At 24.9% G+C, this 13,090-nt stretch overlaps 5 protein-coding genes across 7 annotated transcripts; 2 read left to right on the forward strand and 3 right to left on the reverse strand.

Annotated features, from left to right (window-relative positions):
• Positions 1 to 322: 322 nt before the first annotated feature.
• On the forward strand, positions 323 to 7,216 carry LOC126553095 (uncharacterized). 3 transcript variants are annotated; one of them, XM_050208278.1, is made up of 3 exons: positions 323 to 740; positions 801 to 1,668; positions 7,085 to 7,216. In XM_050208278.1, the coding sequence occupies exons 1-2, from the start codon at positions 350 to 352 to the stop codon at positions 1,052 to 1,054; spliced, it is 645 nt and encodes a 214-aa protein (XP_050064235.1). In that variant the 5' UTR covers positions 323 to 349; the 3' UTR covers positions 1,055 to 1,668; positions 7,085 to 7,216. The 3 variants fall into 3 exon arrangements, with proteins under 3 accessions (XP_050064235.1, XP_050064236.1, XP_050064234.1); XM_050208279.1 differs by having other exon boundaries at positions 323 to 943; positions 1,023 to 1,668; positions 7,085 to 7,215; XM_050208277.1 differs by having other exon boundaries at positions 323 to 1,668.
• LOC126553102 (uncharacterized) lies at positions 1,707 to 3,761 on the reverse strand. Its single transcript, XM_050208285.1, has 2 exons — positions 2,467 to 3,761; positions 1,707 to 1,744 (listed from the first exon to the last, which is right to left on the reverse strand). Exons 1-2 carry the CDS (start codon positions 3,611 to 3,613, stop codon positions 1,707 to 1,709), a joined length of 1,185 nt encoding a protein of 394 aa, XP_050064242.1. The 5' UTR covers positions 3,614 to 3,761.
• LOC126553103 (uncharacterized) lies at positions 3,776 to 6,087 on the reverse strand. The gene is made up of 4 exons (XM_050208286.1): positions 6,069 to 6,087; positions 4,615 to 5,973; positions 3,825 to 4,229; positions 3,776 to 3,780 (listed from the first exon to the last, which is right to left on the reverse strand). The coding sequence occupies exons 1-4, from the start codon at positions 6,085 to 6,087 to the stop codon at positions 3,776 to 3,778; spliced, it is 1,788 nt and encodes a 595-aa protein (XP_050064243.1).
• Positions 7,217 to 8,063: 847 nt separating the features above from the next.
• LOC126553104 (uncharacterized) lies at positions 8,064 to 9,656 on the forward strand. Its single transcript, XM_050208287.1, has 5 exons — positions 8,064 to 8,674; positions 8,744 to 8,820; positions 8,889 to 9,002; positions 9,123 to 9,334; positions 9,584 to 9,656. Exons 2-5 carry the CDS (start codon positions 8,770 to 8,772, stop codon positions 9,654 to 9,656), a joined length of 450 nt encoding a protein of 149 aa, XP_050064244.1. The 5' UTR covers positions 8,064 to 8,674; positions 8,744 to 8,769.
• An 808-nt stretch (positions 9,657 to 10,464) lies between these two features.
• On the reverse strand, positions 10,465 to 11,418 carry LOC126553097 (death-associated inhibitor of apoptosis 2-like). The gene is made up of 2 exons (XM_050208280.1): positions 11,021 to 11,418; positions 10,465 to 10,620 (listed from the first exon to the last, which is right to left on the reverse strand). Exons 1-2 carry the CDS (start codon positions 11,385 to 11,387, stop codon positions 10,592 to 10,594), a joined length of 396 nt encoding a protein of 131 aa, XP_050064237.1. The 5' UTR covers positions 11,388 to 11,418; the 3' UTR covers positions 10,465 to 10,591.
• Positions 11,419 to 13,090: the final 1,672 nt, after the last annotated feature.

The following is a 13,090-nucleotide window of genomic DNA, read 5'->3' on the forward strand; positions in this document are numbered from 1 at the left end:
CATTGTGTTGTCAATAGTCATACGATACAGTTATATTCACATTATTATTTGAAATGATTAAAGAAAAAGTTTTATTGGAAAATTTAATAACCTCAAAAAAAAATATAAAACGAAAAATAATGGAAATGAAACGTGGTATCATAGATTCCGACAACTATTTTCGTGAAGCATTTAAACCAATAATAGAACCATTGAGCAACCAAACAGAAAAGAATACACAACCGGCTGATGAAATAAAACCGGAAACTTCAGACGTTAGTGATGATGATAATGATAACGAATTAAATTCATCATTTTCAAATTTTTCAATAAACGTCCTACATCAAAACGATATGATAAATCATATGGTATGTATTATGATAAAGCCAGTGATTCATATAAAATAGGAGGCTACTCTGTAACTTTTAGTCATGGTAACTTACAGTTATTTAATAAATACTATCCATGGACTGAAGGACTATGGTCTTTACTATGTGAGAAAGAACCAAAAAATACAACTCTACAAGATATGGAATCTTATTACGACATTTTAAAAACTTCACGAGCTCATTTAAAAGCAGATGGGAAACCTAAAACCTCAAAGTTTCATAAATGGACGAATGTTGTAAAACCTCTATACGATAGAATGAAAAATGAGGAAAAGCAATTAAACGAAGAAATAGATAAAATTAATAACTCAAGAAATCCTCGATTAAGTTTAGCACAAATTACCGATCATTTATCTAGATCTAACACTAAACGTAGTAATATTCATAATAATACAACTATACCAAATGATCCATTTGAATTTCGTCCAACAGCAAACAGTTCTATGACTACAGATCCAAAGAATGAAAAAATGTTTAATTTTACTGCAACCCCAAAGGTTAAGAGAGGTTCTGGTTTATATAAAGATGTAATACCTCAAACACAATTAGTTTATTATGACGATCCGAATGAACTAGTAACTAGATTAAATCTTCTAACATCATCACAAAATGTTGGTAATACTGGTGTCAATAATGAAATTATATCAATTTTAGAAGAATTACGCGAGAGAAATATTATAGTATAATGACAATCTTAACCAGTTTAGCTGAGGAGTTACATGGACCAGCGAGAAAAATATTTCCTAGACGAAGCGTAGTAACACGGTTTAAAGATGATCTCTGGCAAGCTGATTTAATAGACATGCAACCACATTCTAGACAAAATAATGGTTTTAAATTCATTTTAATTATTATAGATACATTTACCAAGTATGTGTGGGTAGAAGCACTAAAAAATAAAACAGCAAAGGAGTGTACAAAAGGTATAATAAAAATATTAAAAAAAAATCAACCAAAATTATTACAAACAGATAACGGAACAGAATTTTACAATAATGAATTTCAAAGTATAATGAATAAGTATCATATTAGACATTATTCAACATACAGCAGTATAAAGGCTGGTATGGTTGAACGCGTTATAAGAACAATAAAAAATAAAATTTACAAATATTTTACATCAACAGGTTCATGGAATTGGATAAATTCAATTTTTAAATTAGTATATAATTATAATAATACAAAACATTCAACAATAAAATGTTCACCACACGAAGCTCGGATCAACCCGGTTACAATTAAAAGAAAAACATTACAAATTAATACATCAAATAAACTTAAATTTAAAATTAATGACAAAGTAAGAATATCTAAGTATAAACATAATTTCAGTAAAGGTTATACACCAAATTGGTCAACAGAAGTGTTCACTATTTCTAAAATTTTAAATACAGATCCATTAACTTATCAACTAAAAGATAGTTCAAATAATATAATATTAGGCTGTTTTTATACACAAGAATTAAAAAAACATTTTTCCCGACACCTTTCTCATTGAACGTATTATAAAAAAAATAAAAACAAATTATATGTTAAATGGTTAGGTTTTAACAACAGTCATAATTCGTGGATTGATGTAAACGATACTTTAAAATAGTAAATAAACGAAATGTATCAATCAATATTTATTATTTTAATTGTATAAACCATTTTATTATTACAATGTTTGGATCTATTTCATTTTTATGTTAATTTATTTTTTAATTGATTACCGAATGTTATAATTAAATTAAATCCGTTAATTTTTTTACTACCATCCCTACTAATCTGGCAATCGATGTAAAACTTTGTCTAAAATAAAATAGAGTTGACTCAGATTTTCAATATCGATTTCTAATTTGGAATTATAGGTTTGTTCATTCTGAAAAATTAAATGTTATACTGTTTAGCTAATTGTTTAAACATGCATTTTAGTAATAAAAATAAAAATAATGAATAAATAACGTTTTTTTGTTTTTTTTTTTAAATTGTATTTATCCTATATTTTATTTTATTAATATTATTATTTTTATTGAATACTATATCAATTTTACATAATAAAAAAAATAAAATAAACTATTTTTTAAACGATAGTGACCATATGCAATAGTATTAATACCATCACGCATAATAATCCTTTTATCGTCATTCGCACTAAGAGCAATTTTATCTATAGATTTAGAATAAACAAAATGGTGTTTTGATTGTATAAAATTCATAGATTTACATAATTGTTGACTAGCTGAATTATTGATATATGCATTTAATATATTTAAATATTCGTCAAACTTCATGTGATTATTAATAACATATTTTTTAACACCCTTAGCTCTTTTTACTTCATCTTTATTTGTTTTATATGCATAGAGTTTAGGACGTAAAGTAATAAATTCTAATAAGATTTCAGATTTTAATTCGTCTTTAAAATAACCTGGTTGATTTTTTCTACGATCACTAAAACAATAGTGATTTTTCGGATAATTTGAAGTATCAAAGTAAGAAAATAATTTTCGTTTTATGTCATCGAAAAAGTTAGAAGTTCTTATTTCGTAAACTAACGAATCAGTATCTGAATACACAATGTTAATTTTATTTCTATACATATTTTTCATTACATTATAATGAAAATCATACATTATCGACTTTGAAATATCCAATATTGCAAATCCTACATAAATAGGCTTATCAAATTTAATTTTTTCCTTATTCATATGAATAGCCATTAAATTTTTTGTGTATATAGTTCGATCTTTAAATGTTGTTTTCGACATTAATCGATGTGCTTTTTTTTCGTTAGATACTAGAAACATTGACATACGTTTTCTTACATTTTCCATACATTTTCCATAGACACTATTCACTAACAGTTTCCAGAATTGTCGTTCAAACTCATTCCTTGACTTAACCCTCATATTTGTACATAAATTTATATATGGTGCCATCCAACGAGATTGCGAAAAACGCAGAATCCTATGAACTTTTTTCACTTTTAATCCATTAACGATGGCCTGTTTCAAATTTCTATAGTGAACTACATAATTAAATTTCGATTCTAATGTTGTTAATAGTTTTTTTACTTTTGAATTGGGAGGACATTTATTCTCAGGTAAAAATGGGAAATCATTATGATTGTCATGTAATTGTTTTGGATAAATAACATCTACTTCTAAAATATAACCATATTCAGCATCATCTTCAATTTGTGTTATATCTATTGTCAAATCGTTAAACCATTCAAAATTTTTATGAGGTAAAGCAGATAGCATTGATTTTCCATATAGATTTACACAGTCCAAGTAAGCTAACCACGTTACAGGTTTGTTTGAATCATAATTAATATTTTGAATATTAGGAATATTAGCTTTTACATGTCTTTTAACTGAATGACAAATTCCACCACGTAATCCGTTCTCCAGAAAATTTGAATATCATACTGTTTAAGTCGTTCTAATTTAACATTAGTATGTTTTAACATACAATCGAATGCAAATCCTGGAGCGGTCATAAAATGTGAAGCATCGAGTTTAAGTGTTTGTAAACAAAGATCTCTAAAATTTTCAAAAACATCAGAAAGTAAACATACATCTGTTGCTAAGTATAAGTCACTATATTCTCCTAATGTTTTTATATTAAATTTTTTCCAAACCTTATGAGCATGCGCATAATCTTCATCACTAATATCTTCATCTTTTAATGAATTATAAAAAAACTGTTTTGGTGGTAAACAAGTTTCATTTAATTTATTAGGATGGTCAATATATTCATAAGGAAACACACCTTTTCGTGTAACTAAATTTAATGTCGACAAAGAAAATATTTTTAATGTTTCTCTAAATCTAGTTTTGTCTTCAGATAAATTATCAGCTAGTGAACTAAGAGACTCTGACATAAAACGAAATGTATCAATAAATTTTATATTGAATTTATCTTGAATAGTTTTACTAAATGATATATATTTTCTGATGAATTAGGTATTACATGAATCATTTTCATTACAACCAAGTTCACGAACAATAAAATGACTGTCATAGACTAAGTTATGAAAGTATATTGGAATAAATGAAACATTAGTTAATTCAAAATTACAATTTAAACAAACAGCTGATCTAAAACGTCCTGTAAAATGATTATGATCTCTTACTTTAAATAAATTATCGTTTTTAAATGATTTGAAGCAGCATTCACATAATCTAGCATTTTGAAATTTATGCTCTTCATCAACAGTTAATTTGTCCATGGGTATATTTATCTTATAAAGATTACACACTTTTGAACCTATATCTATCATTGTCTTTATGAAATTTTGCTGCATTACGATTTCTATAAACATGAAGTTTTGTTGGAATTTTATATTTTTTTATTAAATATTTAGGTATAATGTCATAATCTATTTTTACGTAAAATGCATAACTCATAGGTTTATGTTTATGAGTTATCAATGTCTTAGTTTTAATGTCTTGGTTGTTTATTATAGGTTTTAAATAACATTCGAAATCAGAATAAATTACTATAGGTATTCGTTGAGATCTTTTAAAATTTTTAAAATAAATAGTATCGTCATCACCGTTATCAAACATTACAGGTCTTCCAAGTTTATGTTTTCCACAAATTTTTTTATGTTTTTTTAACCCATCAATACCCCATAGTTTGAATTTACAAGGAATATTACTAAAAACTGTAAAACATCTTTTACATATAATTAATTTAGATTTATGTTTCGTCTTTTGATTACGAATAAGTCTACAAAAATCATTAATAAAACAATAATGTGACGTTATACCATTATTAATTAAAAGCAGATCGAAATGGTTTTTACTTTCCACATTATTCATATATAATGGGAAAACAACATTTTTATTATCTAAACTAAAAACATTAACTGATACATTATTTAAACGTTCAAATGATTTAATTTGATTAACTGGTGTCGGAAAATCGATACAATGAAAATTTAATCTACTTTTTTTTTCAAGTATTTTAAAATATTGATTACTAAATTTAGTTTTATCTGAACGAGTATTATATTTTGTTAAAATTGCATATTTGAAACATTTGTTATCATTATTTTTTACATTTATAACAGCTTTCTTATTCCTTATACATTCTGGTAAAATTACATAAGAAGATCCGGTTAAAGGGTTTACAATATTGATTCTTAATTGTAATGCATCAATTGAATATAAACTCCAACCACTTCCTTTAGTTACAAAATTACTTTCCTCTTTGTTAATTTTATCAAACATTTTTTTTAATAAATTTTCGAAATTTGAATTTGTATATGCCAACACATTCACTGTTTTAAATGAAATATCTCGGTATTCCTGTGTTAACACATGTACATAAACACAGTCGAGATATAAGTTAAATTTAATACTAGTTTGTTGTGTCATTTTTTTTAATTTACAAACAATCATTTCAAAACCGTAGTCAAAAAATTGATTAAAGTCTATGAAATTATAATCGTTTTTTAAAACAAACGTTTTTGAACATTTTTTAAACCGATTTAATTGAATAAGTCCGCTTCCAATTACGTTCATACGTGTTCTTTTTGATATTACATTTCGTTGTGTTTTACTGTAATTAAAAATAAATACATAATAATAATAATAATAATAATAATATAAAATTTACCATTAAATAACAATAAATAAATTATTATTACTAAATAAAAAAAACGTATTAATCATTTATGCTTATTAAGTCATTATTTATTATTATTACAATCAATAGCGTTGACCATTGAACGATCGAGGTTAATTTTTAAAATATTACTGTGTTACTAATTACGATCTATTGTTATTAAAGATAAGTCAATATAATTTTATTATTTTTTAATATGAACTGATAATATTGCTTTTTTATACATAAATAATTAACTTAGTAGGCTATAACTTTAAGCTGATCTGGTTTTTTTTTTTCAAAATTTTTTTAGTATCAAATCTCTGGTTATATATATATATATATATATATATATATATTATATTCATTAATCTTATTCATCCATCAAGTGATATTATGAAAGGTCGTTCTCAATGTCGTTTAATTTTAGATTTAATGTAAGTCTGCGATATAGCTGTAGAAATTAAGTATTAAATCGACATGTTAATATTTGTTAAAATGAAAATCGATTGTAATTATTTTTAACGGATGAGGTTAATTTTTCAATATTAGTATAATGTAAGAACTTATATTATTTTATTATTTTACTTAATATAAACTGATAATTGTTTTTTATACATAAATAGTTGAAAATACATTTCGTTAATTTTACATCACTAACTGCATCGTGTATATAAGTTATATCATGGTTTTGATTACAAATTGAATCATGAGTTTCCTTCAACGATAAAAATCTACCATTTTTAATTATATAACCTAATTTATGGTTTAATATAATTTCATTACTTTTAAAATTAATTAATTTTAAATAAAATACTCTATTATTATCAGTATCGTATGCAGTCATATTCAACATTATATTTGTATTAAAACCTAATCTTTGTAAAATATTTTTATCTGAATACCATTCCATAGTAAAATAATTGCATTTTGGTTATTAAAATCAAGATAGTTTTTTAAAAAGCTTGTAGTTAGGTTCGACGTTTTTGATTTCATAGCTAAATGTAATTCGTTTAATATAACTTGAAGCTGATCTGGTTTCTTTTCAAAAATTTTTAGTAGCAAATCTCTAGTTTTTGTATATGAATAATTATTCATTAATCTTATTCTTCCATCAGGTGATATTATTAAAGGTCGACCTCGTAGACGAATAATTTCAGATTTTACGTGAGTCTGTGATATAGCTGCAGAAATAAGTATTAAATCTGTACGTTGATAGTTGCTGAATTCGAAATCAATTATAATTATTTTTTTTTTGGTTTTTGCCTGTAATTAAACAACATCAATTAATAGTATCATAGTATTATTTTTATCTATGTTACTAAAATATATTTTAATAAAAATAAAATACTGATTTCATAATTTTTTATTTTATATAAAATTTAGATTATTGAATGTACTTTATATTTTATTGATTTATTTTTTTTATTTATGCGTAATATGAATTTATTTGATATTAAATATTTCATTATTCATCTGATTTTTATTTCACTGAAATTTTGAAAAATATTAAAACATATTTTTTTTATAATCAATAATATAAATATTTTATAGTCACATAACTTATTATTTTTTAAAAAATATATAAAAAAATAAAAAACAATCATATCTTTTATATTTATTCACTAAGACTAGCAGATTCACCATGCAGCTTAATTAATCTATAATGATATTAACAATATTCAAATAAAATAATAATTTTCAATTTTGATTTTAATCATATATTTTTTAATTTGATCGTCGTGTTTTACTATGCCCTACTTTAATAAGTCATATTTATTAACTTTTATTATATAATATATTATATATATATATATATTAATATATATTAAATATTGAATTTGAATTCAACCAATTTTATTTTTTTATATTTTATTCATTTTATTTATATTTTCATATTATACGTATGTATTAATTTATATTTTAAATATTTCATTATTCATCTGATTTTTTTATTTCACTGACATTTTGTAAATTATTAAAACATATTTATTTATAATTAATTATATTGTATTTTATCTTACTTATTGTTTTGCTGCATAGTTTGATGAATACCTCGGTCCATGTTGTTGCGTTGAATAAGTAGGTTTTAGTTTATCAATTAAAAATGAATTAAGAATCAAACTGTTTCTTCAAATTAATATTGTATTTAATTTAGATTAATTATTAATAAAACTTAACTAATATCAAAAACCTTGCTTGATGATAGTGTTGTAATAAAGTCAGCGACTTACACAAGTACTGAAAGACTGAGGATAATAGACTATAACCTACTCAAGAGCACTTTGTAAATGACTATAAGTCTAAAAACATTGAATGATTATGAACCAGATTTATAGTCTGATCTAGTGGTGTGATATGTGATCACGCCATATTTCACTTTGATCACAGATATTTTTATAGATTAGGTAAAAATATGATCACGCTATATTAAACTTTGACTACAGTAATTTTTTTATAGAATAGGTAAAACTATGATCACGCCATATTACAACGCTACCACAGTTATTTTATAGATTAGGTAAAACTATGATCACACCATATGATACCACAACCTTACAAATCTGTATATAAGTGATCAGTAGACATTGATTATAGTTAGTGTTAAATCTCAACATTGTCTATAAATTTTATGTTTCGTCGTTTCATACCGTAATATATCCGTTTGCTACAAGTCGATAACAAACCAAGTAACACAATTTGATCAGGTAAATGTGTTTTTAAACAATCTGTTATATTAAAAATTAAACTTATACTGATTATCATTTTTATTTAAGGTATATTTAATATATATAAAAAATATATGTCGTACTATACTAATGTATCTGCAGGCGAAAGCTCTTCAAATGATGATGTAAGTACCTATACCTATTTGTTTATGTATGTGGTGTATGATATTAATATATTATTATTAAATAATAGAATGAAAGTAGTATGCTATCAACACTATCATCTTCTTTAAAACCGGTAAAAATGCAGAATAAAAAAAGAAAAAATGATACTGAACCAAAAGTTAAAATGACTAAGGCTGGAAAGGTAATAATTTGTATTGTATTATTTTTTTAATAACACACACACACACACACACACACACACACACACACACACACACACACACACATTTCATTTTTAATATAAATATATATGAATGTATAGCAGCGAACAGAATCAATAGAGACGTACAAGGATGCCTTAGCTAGTGTAATTTCGAAAGGAAATATTGAAGATAACGTTTCTAACTCAATAACATTGACGGAAGGAAATTACACGTATACGATTCGGTGTCCAGTAGCGCCAAAATGCGATGACTACTACGTCATTCAACATTATAAAACTAGTGTTATAAAGGACATTCCGTCACTTGAAAGGTAAAAACCATAATAAAAAAAACCAATGATTAAATGATGAACTATAGTTAAACAACAGCGATACAATCATTTATTGATCACCAGATTATTTTTTTAATTTGACCGTTACCTATTATTATTCAACACAAATAAATTATTAAATTCTAATTAAAATAATAAGATTGAGGATTTTATCGTTGATATTTAACTATAACATGATTAAATAAAAACATATTACGAATATTATTAAATAATGATTTTTTATAATAGATGGAAACATTCTGAAGCTAGTGTAAAGTTGTACACTAGCACACCTTTCCTGCTGACAACGAAATATCAATAAAAATAAATGAACTAATTCGCACAATTTAAATCGATGTTCATCGGATCCGAAACGGAAGATTGTGAAAAACAGTAAAAAATAAAAAATGCAAATATATTATTTTGTAAAAATTTTTTATTGGTAGTACCTATAAATTATGATATTTAATAAAATTATTAAAATTGATAAAATAATTAATCTTATTCTTTTACTATAATATTGAAATCAATTCTTAGAGTAATTATAACAATTATAATGGTATAAAGTTCAATACAAATTTTATTTTAAATCGACATTATATCATATAATATCATATCTGATAGTGAATTATTGTGGAATTGAAGTATTTCATATATAAAACAAGAATCATCGTTCTGTATACAACACATGCTAAAGTCAAAATTTTGAATATACTGATTAGTAAAATCATTTCGCTGACAAGATGATGGTAGAATATTGATGTCTGCTCTAATTAATGAATATACGGTATCAAAAGTTGACTGATATGAAACCAACTTTTTCTGCTTTTCTACAATATGTGAATCGATACATTGTTGTAATTGTTTTAAACGATGTAAATCAGTATATGATAAGGTAATAAAATGATCATTAACATGCAATTTAATAGTTAACTGATTTAAATTGACTGAATAATATATGTTATCAGTTATTTTCACACGTTTACAATTAGTATGTAGATTATTAGTTATTGAACTATAATTGCTATCACACATTAGTGTACACCACTGAAGTAAATCGAAGGTTAACAATTTTTTAGTAACATTACATTCTAGTATTACAATAACAGAAATCGTTTTATTAACCAAAAATCCAACCGTTACACTTTTCTTGTTAAAAGGTCTAATACTGAATATTGATTTTGCAACAACAATTGATGGATTCATATTGTATGACGACGTGATCTTTTTGATATAGACGATTTCTGATGATAATTTTTAAAAACGAATAGAAATAAATGTAATAACTGAAATAAACGTAAAACACAGATGTTATTTACACATATATGATCGTTACAACACATATTTATAAACTAAGTGTATTACTTGTACATGTATGGTTATATACTAAACTGATCACATTAAAAAAAATTGAAGTGAACGTGAAATCAAATCAAATAACGTGTGGAAGGGAGAATTACTTACCTGATCTGTCGAACCCGAAACTGCAATTTTTTTAAATCTAATATATTTAATTATAATTAGACGCGTTATCTTACTTGACAACAAGTTCACGAGGTATAAAATCAAATATTAACACATTTAAGTTGATTAATTCAATATTTATTTTGAAATACAAATAAATTATAAAAGTAATAAGAAACATCAAAGTAAACTAACAAGTAATATCATTTGATTTAGACTTACAATCACAAACATGGCTAGCTTTTACATATTCGTTTTTTACATTTTCTATAAATTCATTTCCTTTACATAGTAATACAAATATACATTTAGGATTCCATTTTGCGTGTTCGACCCATGGTATATCATCGTTTGACCATTTTTGTAAGACAAGTCCACAGAAAAAACATTCAACTATATCACCTACACCGGTATATTTTAAACCAGATTCAGCTAACGAATATTTATTTTGACATGAAGTAGATGGATATGAGTTATATGTTTTTAATCTTGACATAAATGTGGTATAATCTGAATGTACTGGATATGAATTATTTCTTACTAAATAAACTAAAGATGGAAAATCGTTGGAAAATTTCTGTAAATTCATGGTTACAATAAAGCTTAAGATAAATACTTTAAAAAAAAATCAATAAGCTAATTTACCAGAGAAATAATAAAAAAATATAACAAGACTTAATTAAGATGTATATCAAGATAAATACTTAAAAAAACAAATCAATAAGCTAATTTACCAGAGAAATAATAAAAAAATATAACAAGACTTAATTAAGATGTATATCAAGATAAATACTTAAAAAAACAAATCAATAAGCTAATTTATCAGAGAAATAATAAAAAAATATAACACGACTTAATTGTTCAACCGCTAGTAACAAACTAAATGTTTTAAATTAAACACGAATAGAAATAAATGTAATAACTGAAATAAACGTGAAACACAGATGCTATTTACACAGATATGATCGTTTCAACGCATATTTATAAACTAAGTATATTACTTGTGCATGTATAGTTATATACTAAACTGATTATATTAAAAAAAATTGAAATACATGTGAAATCAAATCAAATAACGTGTGGAAGGGAGAATTACTTACCTAGGTTTTTTTCAGAAAAACCATGGGGCGTCTGACTCCATTTTACAGCGGGAATTTCTTACACTGCAAGGGGACCATACCCCCTCAAACTTTTTTCATCTCCGCTGAAAAATGGAGCCAGACGCCCCATATTTATACTACTTACGTTTTTCCACCTGACACGCTGTCATAGCTCCATTTACTAATCTTTTACTCCTAGATGTCATTTTTACGAGACTAAAAGTATATAAAAAAAAAAGTCAGTTGCAATTGAATTATTTTATTACAAAATAATTAATTTAATTAATATAAAATAAACGTGTTCCAATTATAGTATTATACTACATATATGAAAAAATGCCGTAATTTCATAAAAATAAAAAAGAAGTGGTAGGTAATTAAAAAGATGACAAATATTAAAAAAATTAAGGATTAAAAACGTGTTCACATTAAGTTACACACGTTTTGCACTTGTGCACCTCACACCACTCGTGAACATACTTATGATTATAATGTTAATAGATTGTAACAAAAATAAAAATACATACCAAATATTCTATTGAAATCGAATACCATCAAATAATAAATATAATTAACGTTTGACACGATTTTAGCGTAAACACAATAACTAAAAACTCGTGGCAATTAAAATAGTTATCAGATATCAATAATACAATAAAATTAAATTGATAATAACCCATTATATCAATATTATAAACATCCGTGGTGGTTACGTCCATTTTTAATTTTTTGTCGCTTACGCCCGTTATAAAAAAAAAAAATAGTTGGCGCTTACGCCCGTTTATTGGCACTATTACGCCTTAATTTGATAGATGGCGTTTAAGCCTCCAACTATTGATTATTTAATTATCGATCATAACTTCGTCAATAATTATGATATCGATAATCGGGTGAGTACAATCGATGTAGAATTATGTCGTTTACGCATTAATGCAAAAAACCGATTTTCGTTAAAAATGTCGCTTACGCCCTTTTTCCTTTCCACCGACGATATATAGTTAATTACTTCATAATAGTTTACTTTAACGATATAGTAACTAAGCAACCAGATTTATTAATTTAATAAACAACTTTCAGACTAATAATTCTAACGATACCGTTCACGTCAGGAACATTAGGATTCACAGACGAACATTTAACTTAACATTCCGGTATCTACTACGAAAATCGAGGACCGTTGATACTTATAACT

Source organism: Aphis gossypii, unplaced genomic scaffold, assembly GCF_020184175.1.
Source record: "Aphis gossypii isolate Hap1 unplaced genomic scaffold, ASM2018417v2 Contig00068_ERROPOS71606+, whole genome shotgun sequence".
Lineage (NCBI taxonomy): Eukaryota > Metazoa > Arthropoda > Insecta > Hemiptera > Aphididae > Aphis > Aphis gossypii.

Excerpts from the sequence above, each read along its gene's own strand:
- LOC126553104 (XM_050208287.1), top strand. The coding sequence starts at position 8,770 with ATGTCGTACTATACTAATGTATCTGCAGGCGAAAGCTCTTCAAATGAT. Across the intron at positions 8,821-8,888 it reads AAAGCTCTTCAAATGATGAT|AATGAAAGTAGTATGCTATC; the intron begins GTAAGTACCTAT and ends ATTAAATAATAG. Across the intron at positions 9,003-9,122 it reads AAATGACTAAGGCTGGAAAG|CAGCGAACAGAATCAATAGA; the intron begins GTAATAATTTGT and ends ATGAATGTATAG.
- LOC126553103 (XM_050208286.1), bottom strand. Across the intron at positions 4,230-4,614 it reads TGATAGATATAGGTTCAAAA|AGTCTCTTAGTTCACTAGCT; the intron begins GTGTGTAATCTT and ends GTTTTATGTCAG.
- LOC126553097 (XM_050208280.1), bottom strand. The coding sequence starts at position 11,387 with ATGAATTTACAGAAATTTTCCAACGATTTTCCATCTTTAGTTTATTTA. Across the intron at positions 10,621-11,020 it reads AGCTAGCCATGTTTGTGATT|TTATTACATTTATTTCTATT; the intron begins GTAAGTCTAAAT and ends CGTTTATTTCAG.
- LOC126553102 (XM_050208285.1), bottom strand. The coding sequence starts at position 3,613 with ATGCTATCTGCTTTACCTCATAAAAATTTTGAATGGTTTAACGATTTG. Across the intron at positions 1,745-2,466 it reads AAGGATTATTATGCGTGATG|AAATAGTGAACACTTCTGTT; the intron begins GTATTAATACTA and ends TTAAAATTTTAG.
- LOC126553095 (XM_050208277.1), top strand. The coding sequence starts at position 350 with ATGTATTATGATAAAGCCAGTGATTCATATAAAATAGGAGGCTACTCT.